At 34.3% G+C, this 7,925-nt stretch overlaps 1 protein-coding gene across 1 annotated transcript; it reads right to left on the bottom strand.

Annotated features, from left to right (window-relative positions):
- Positions 1-1,420: 1,420 nt before the first annotated feature.
- LOC136821101 (phosducin-like protein 3) lies at positions 1,421-6,878 on the bottom strand. Its single transcript, XM_067077327.1, has 5 exons — positions 6,660-6,878; positions 6,167-6,240; positions 5,356-5,499; positions 3,593-3,801; positions 1,421-2,861 (listed from the first exon to the last, which is right to left on the bottom strand). Exons 1-5 carry the CDS (start codon positions 6,813-6,815, stop codon positions 2,707-2,709), a joined length of 738 nt encoding a protein of 245 aa, XP_066933428.1. The 5' UTR covers positions 6,816-6,878; the 3' UTR covers positions 1,421-2,706.
- Positions 6,879-7,925: the final 1,047 nt, after the last annotated feature.

Below are 7,925 nucleotides of genomic sequence, written 5' to 3'. Positions count from 1 at the left end.
GTAGTACAAATGTATGAATTTTGAAATTAGCCGTAGATATCTGGTCAGTGTAGAGACTAGTATTCTTTTCTTGAAGTTTTAGCTAATACTAAGCCTTATGCTCTTATAAAAAATGTAACTTGACCTTCACATAGCTTCTATATCCTTTAACATACAAACACTAATCTTATCGTTTATGTCAGCAAAAAGTCTGACCGTGACAAAGGGGATTTCCACGAAATTTGTTATGATCTTAGAACAGATTTTGTCACAAGATCTCTAAAAGATCTGTGATTCATAATTCGAAAAACGATTTCGTGAAAATCTTTGAGGGAAGTCACTGTTCTAAGTCTGGAATCTATAAATACTAATAAACAAAGACTATCCAGAGAAAAGCCTTCGGGTCGCCTCCTACTGCGGTCGCAAAAACTATTTATTGGCAAAAACCATTTGAAGTTTTATTGTTTCGAATATATAGCAAATATAAAATGGACTAAAAGTTTCACTCGTTTAGAAGAGGCTAATACACAGGTTGCAAAATTAAAGTCCTGAAGACAAATCACAATTTTACTCAAAATTTTTATGTGCTCGTTGCATGGCACTTATTTCTGATTGGTTCGAATTTATTGACACTAACAAAGTTATCAGCTGTAAGTTGTAAAGCAAGAAACATGGAAATAAAATCACGTGAACTTTTTCGAGTAATCACATGTTTTGACTGCATTGATATAATTTTGCAACCCGTGTATTGTATTAAATTGTTTTGAACATTTCATTCCTAGGGTTCCACGAAATATATGTAAACCAATTCCAAGAGTAAACCGAAACTTTCAAGAAGCTGCTCGCTTAACTACAAATATAACGAAATTACAAAAAATGGATTTATGACTTTCAAAGTAATCTGAAAAGACTGTAAATGAGAAACTATCGTCAAAAATGAAAGTTGTTTGAAAAAACTATACCGTGTGTGTGGTTTTAGTGTTTTAGTGAAGTCCTTTCAACTAAAAGTCACGTGGTCACGTCAAAGATTTTTATTGGTTTGTTTGCCGGTAACTGAGTAACAAAGATTCATTACTTAGAGATTAATTGACCGCAAAGGACCTTATAATGACCTAACAAAAGGCATTTACTAAGATGAAATTATATTAATAATCTTGCTTGCGAGTAGATGAAACATAAGCCTTTTCATAAATCAGTTCGAGTGTTACAACTGCCTCGTTTTGAAACCATTGAGCTAAGGCGATAAAATTTCTTGATTGTTCAAGTGTTACCTTAATCTGGCAATAAAATTTTCATCATAGAAATATTTTGAATTAGGTTAGCGTTGCTGGTGACGTAATTCATAACGGTATCTTAGCAAAATTCTCAAAAATAAATTCAACGTAAAATTTCATATTAGCACGTCTCAAAGACTCAAGAAATCAGTATGCATTTAAACGTATTTATGGTATAGTGAAAATATATATTTTGACATGGAGAAAAAGGAATTATAGAAATGCTTGAAAAAACTTAGGCAAAAAACTATACAAAGTTAATCCAATTATAAATTATGTTGGGTATAACTAACAGGTGATAACGAAACTTCATCACCGTGACTAGGTTCCAACTGATTCACAATTTTCAGTAGAATGTTCAGAATTGCCACCTTAAACATAATCAGTTGATTATCACGTTATTTTTGAAAAATTTGGAGAACGCTTTTTAACGATGAGCTCAGACCATGTTCGCACGTAACCGTTCGTTTTCGCTCCGAAACGAAACGAAGCTATTCCATAGGTTAGAAGTGACGTAAATATTGAATTTAACCAATAGAATGGCTTCGTTTCGTTTCGGAGAGAAACGGAACCGTAGCGCGTGAACGTCTCAAATTCAAATAGTTCAATCATTGGTGCCGAAAGATCGACATTGACTGTGTTTTCTTTAAACTAGACTACAGTTTCATAAATTTGGCCTCAGCACTGTATGACGAGTTGAAAAATCGAATGGTATAAATATAATAAAAATGATTTCGCATAAATTTGGAATAAAAACTATCTAAATGTAAATTAATCATAAAATAAAAAATAATTGACGATCGCTGATTTAAAATATCCGAACCGAATCTATAACAATTCCTCCAACCATTTACACGCAGATTTCAAACCTACAAGGGTGATATTCATATACGCACTGAAGGGAGAGGGGGGTACTTTTGGGAAAAATGAGTTTTATCATGTACTGCACCTGGCTGTACTAGAACAGCCTAGCTAGATGATTTATGAAAGAACTCTCCAAAGTGCACATTAAAGTTAAAAGGTTTGTAAAAACTGAGGCAGCACAAACTTTCCATCATTTGCAAACCCTATCCCCCGCAATGATTCATTTTATGAAATCAAAATCAGTGTCAATTAGGTGTTATAAACTTCTTTGAACCCAGTAATGTTTGACAACACAGCCAATAAAACAGCGATCGATTTAATAATCTCGTCTCGATTTCCGATTTCCAGATTGACATTTGTTGTCCTCAAGTGTATAAATATAATGGAAACTCATCACATCGTTGTATGTATTGACAAAAAAATGTTCTTTCAATTCTTGATATTCATGACTTTATCTTTTATACGGGACACCCGAAAAACACCGGAAGTTTGCCACCAGTTCATTGTTTAAATTCAAAACTGGAGGCAAACGTCCGGTGTTTTTCGGGTGTTTCCGTATAAAAGATTAGGTCATGTATATCAAGAATCTCTAATAATCATCATCACTAGACACGGATTCTTTGCGCGTGCGCGATGAACGAGATAGCATAGAGAATCCCGAACTGTCATCAACATTCGTTCCACGTGGATCTGATTTCATGGTTGATTTGACGGCACCGAGTTTCGATAGTTTCCATTCAAGATCTACAGTGAAATAAATAGAATCACAAAGTGTTCAAGAAAATTTGAAAAAATTTGAGCGAAATATTTAGAGATAAAGAAATAACTTACTATTGACATTCAGGATCTAAAATAACGCATTCGTGATATGTACCACTGGAGAGTCTCTCGAGAACTTTTAAAATTTTCCACCCAATACGTCACTTAAAGAATAAAAAAAGTGACGTATTGTGTGGAATTTTTTGAAAATTCTTGGAAGGCTCTCTAGTAGTGTATATCTTGAATACTGTACAGTATTCTTTTTATTAGGACACCGAGGCTGAAAAACGGCAAATTAAATAAGGAAAATTTAAGAAAAAAAAGTTCAGCTTGAAATAGCTTAAAGTTTTGGAAAAATCTTAGGGTCAAAGTAGTAAAAATAGGGTTATATTTACTATTATTCCCTTAAATAAAGCATAGCTTTAAGTTATCAGTGTTACTAAGAGAAGAAATAATCTTTTGGTATGACTATTTTTAACTATTTTATCGAAACGTCGTTTTTTTATAAGAACAATTTCATAAGTACATGGTGCTGACTGAAATCAAGCCAAATCTTAAGAAGGACCAAATTAAGATCAATCTGAGAATCAGATTTCAAGTCATAGGAAAATTCGATTTTAACCTTCAAGTAATGAGGATAGGTTCATACGAGCTCTTTAAAGAACATTACGAAAAGTTATTCTTATTAAAAATCCTTAGAACAAAACTATGCTCACCGTTTTGAGTCAAGCTCATTCCACCAAAAGTCAATGGACCAGCTAATTGTCCTTTCATGTCTCCTTCGTAATAAATGAAGATGGTTGGCAAATTCTTGTCTGGATAGTTCGGAATACATGTTGTTGATACACTTTTCAAGAATTTGGTGGTCGGAAATTTTCTTGCTAGTGCTTGGATATGGTGATTAATTACATCGCATAATGGAATTCTTTTCGAATGTTAATGCAATAAAAAGTTAAGAAGAATATTAACACAAATATATGACAGTTGATACACTGCGTAGCAAATTTAATCAACAGTGTTTTGGAAAAGTGCGTCTGGAAAACAGAGGGGCAGAATTTATATGAGAAAAATCTTATAATGAATTTGTTGCCCTTAAGAGCCATTTTCTGAGAAAAATAGACAAGAATGGGTAGGGTCAGGAAGTGATATTCTCAGAACTGCTTAATTCTCAAATACTTTGGTCAAAACCATGATTGTTGCAACATGTCAAAATTTTTTTGAAAAATTCCAACCGGATGGCTAGTTACAGGGTCCCGAAATCTGGGCTTTTTGTCTAAATTTGACAAAGTGAACAAGAAAGCAATTTCCAGGAGCGTTATCTCACTATTGATAACTAACAAGATATTGATTTTAAGAAGCCTCCTTTCGAAGCCTGAGTATTAACTTTATTTTGAAAAACTTGTCAAAAAAGTTTGGCCAAAGACAAGCCAAAACTTGCAATCGCTCTTTTCACAGATATCACATTCTTTCACACACTAGAACTGCTAACTGCTCACAGATTTGGAAGCAGGGCTCGAAATAACGATATTTAGGTGGTCGGACACATTGTCCGATCAAAAATTGATTTGGGTCGGACATGTCCTAAGGCTTTTAAAGTAAAATGGGTCGGACATGTCCGATTGATTTTTATGTGGGTATATTTCAAGTATAATACAAGCTTCTGATAGAATTTTACATTGATCACGAAGAAGCTAAACAAATGCCAATTAATGGTCAGAAGCCCATGATTTTTACTTGAAGAATGCTTTCATTTGTTGAGAAAAAGCATCACACAAAATTAATATCTAACACTAATGATCGCAACTTTGAGAGTTTTTGTGTGTAAATAAAGAAGTTACTAATTCTATGTAAATTATAATTTCTTTTGGAAATTTCACAACGCATCTGACAAATTTTTTGAAGGCACCGAAAGTAATTGGGTCGGACATGATGTCCGACTAGAATCGATTTGGGTCGGACATTTCAGCAATTGGGTCGGACAATGTCCGATGTCCGACCGTTATTTCGAGCCCTGTGGAAGTATGTCCAGTTTGAAGTCGGCTAGTCCACTATGTTGTTTTCTATTTTACCTTAGACTTTCGAACGTTCGAATTTTAAAACTTTCGAACCACGCTGTTAACTTTTTAAGTGTTTCCGTTTCTTATCAGACACATATTTCATATCAGGACAGTGTCTTCTTATTGTTATATTATGCTGATATAAGCAAAAAATGTTTTTGTTTTCCTCTTTCTGATCAATCTTCCTCCACATCCGTGTCAATGTGAAAAAGCTTGTGAATTAAAATTGATGAGTAAGCAAACGATATTACTCTTATTTTTAAAAACAAAACCTTTAACAGCCAGAATTGAAAACGAGATGATGGACTAGTCAGCTTTAAACCTGGACACTCTTCCTAAGATACGGGTAGCCTGACCCAATAAAGTAGTTAGAGATCATTGCATGGTTCTCATAAAAAAGCATCTACATTTGAAAAGGATACCCAGATTTATATAAATGCAATACAACCCAAACATCGTCTCCAGCTTTATTGACCTCATCAACATAATCAACAGCTGAAATTTCACGAACATCACCAAATTTCGATTTAGCTTGCAATACTTTCATCTCTGCTAATCTTTGTTGCCTGTAAAACAAATCCAAAATGATATCATAACCAATGTTGTGTTGGTGTGTTTTATTTCTATATTTAGACAATCTCCAGTCACCCTCAGCAAAAAGGGAAGAAGACATTATACTGTAGACAATAGTTTAAACAGGTATAAATAAGTGTTTCGTTGTCTAATCAAGGTTAGACGAAGCGATGATGTCAGAGTGCTCGATGGGTAACCAGAGCCATATACTTATCAAGAAAAGTTATCTTTTTCGTGGAAACATGAAACTCTGAGTTATGTACTCAATTTAAAATTTTTAGTTTTGTTTGTTGATGGATTGAAAAATAACTTTTCTTGATAATTCGTTGTCTAAAAGAATTATTGTAAGTCAACAAATAGAACTGATTTTTAAGACATTTCGTTCACACCAACTGACCTTTCTGGACCTTTATATATCTTTTGGACCAAGCTATATCAGCCATCTCTGATCAAGTATTTTGAATGTGTTACCCTAATGTCAGCACTACTCGACGATGTGTGTCCATTTATAATTCACTGAAATTTTTTGTTTCAAAGTTCTTTCACCCACATTGAGTAGTGCTACTAATAGGGTACCACTTTTAGAAAACTTTGATCAAAGATTTTGTTTCACCAGGGTCAAGAAGCGTTGTCTAGGGTAAATAAAGGTCATTCTCTCACCTAATTTGTTCAATGAGACCGTCATCGTCCCAGTCTTCATCCTCTTTTTCGTTTAATTCATCCAAAGTCATCTCCTGCAATCAATGAAAAGAATATAAAAGTAAATAAGTTTGGAAATTTAAAACATAAAGGAAGTCAATTTCTAGCTAAGAAAAGTAATGGTTTGTTGCTAATCGTGTTTATTAGAGCCTGTCAGAGTTGAGCGATTATGTAATAAGTGATACTTTTAAGGACATACCTGGCTAATCAACAGAAAAATAAACAAGAAAGTAGGAAAAAATAAGGAGAAAATTCAAGAAAATTCCGTCAGGTAGGCCCAGAAATCTCATAGTTTAGGACTAGGAGATTCAATAAACTTTAAAAAGTTTTGATAGTTGAACCTATTCATTTTCATAGTTGGGTCAGGCAATTCTAAAGTTTTTTTCCATTTCTTGTAAAAACTATCATCAAAAAAATATAAAAAAGAATCGAAAGGAAATGTCTATTTACTTACATTCACATCTTTTTCTCCTGTTTTAGCTTTCACAGCTGCATCTACCATTTTGATGATTTCATCTTCAGTTATTTCTGCTTCCTTCTTTTTCTCTGGTATAATACCATGTCTTCGTAAAGCATCATTCCACTCAGTATCAGCACTTGGGTCCTGCATTTTCTATTTTTTAACTTATTTTTTAGCCTATTTACTACCAACAAAATTATCATGGCATGGACCAGTTTAGGTACCCCCTAAGAAAATAGGTATCCCCTGAATTTTAGGTAACCCAAACAACAGACGTTAGTAGGTACCCCCTGTGATTGGTACCCCCTGTGACTTGAGTATATGTCAAGAAATGAAAAAAATTGTATATTTTTACAATTAAAAAGAATAATGATAGTTAGATAAAAGCAAGATAAAATATAGTTCCCAAGCCCCCAGACCTTACTACACAAAAGTTAGATACCCCCAGAGATCATAGGTACCCCCTGAAATTGAAAAAAAATCCAGCCCCCAGCCTTTTTTTAGGAAGATTTTGGTTGTAGCCCCCCCCTGCGGGCTGGGGGGGGGGGGGGTTCATGCCATGGTGCCGTGACATTTTCTTTCTCAAGATGGTGACACCTGATGGGGAAATGAATGTAACTTTCGATAGAAAAAAGATATCAAAGTGATTTTTTTTATTCCCTAGCATCTCTGATAAATTCTCTACTATTTGGAAAAAAGTTTGGATGCAAAACTCAAAGTATTGGGTAAGTTGTGGGTCAATAAAGTCACTCGAAGACTCTTTTTCCTTTTTTTCTTTTTTTCGCGCCGAAAATATGCGCGAATTCGACCTCCCTATTTTTGGACTGATAAAATTTGCAAGTGAGACTTTCCATTTTTTTAAAACTTTTTTAATAGCACTGCAGTGACCCCCTCCCGCCCCTTACGACCAGAAGCCGTTAAGAAAAAGGAAATCGTTTGTCGACGGCCCCCTGGCCCTTTGGTTTGCGTTGAAGATCAACTTCTCAATAAAAAGATCTACGGGGGAGACGGAACCCACAGTACCCACAGTATTAAAAACCCTTTAAAATTTTTCTAAATACATGCCAGATTCTGTTTAGATGCTATTAAAAAATTCCACCAGGACGGTGGTACCTGGGTGGTACGCACACACCAAATTTTCAAAACATGCAAATTTTGTACAGTAGGGGAAAAAATTGAATAGGAAAAACTGATTTCTCTGTTAGATAGTTTAGCTAAACCTAAGTATTTAAAAGCAGATAAAAAACATTTGGGCATTAC

Source organism: Clytia hemisphaerica, unplaced genomic scaffold (genome assembly GCF_902728285.1).
Source record: "Clytia hemisphaerica strain Z4C2 unplaced genomic scaffold, Clytia hemisphaerica genome assembly, whole genome shotgun sequence".
NCBI lineage: Eukaryota > Metazoa > Cnidaria > Hydrozoa > Leptothecata > Clytiidae > Clytia > Clytia hemisphaerica.
Note: the sequence above shows the minus strand (reverse complement) of the source record. Positions and strands in the feature narration are given on the sequence as shown.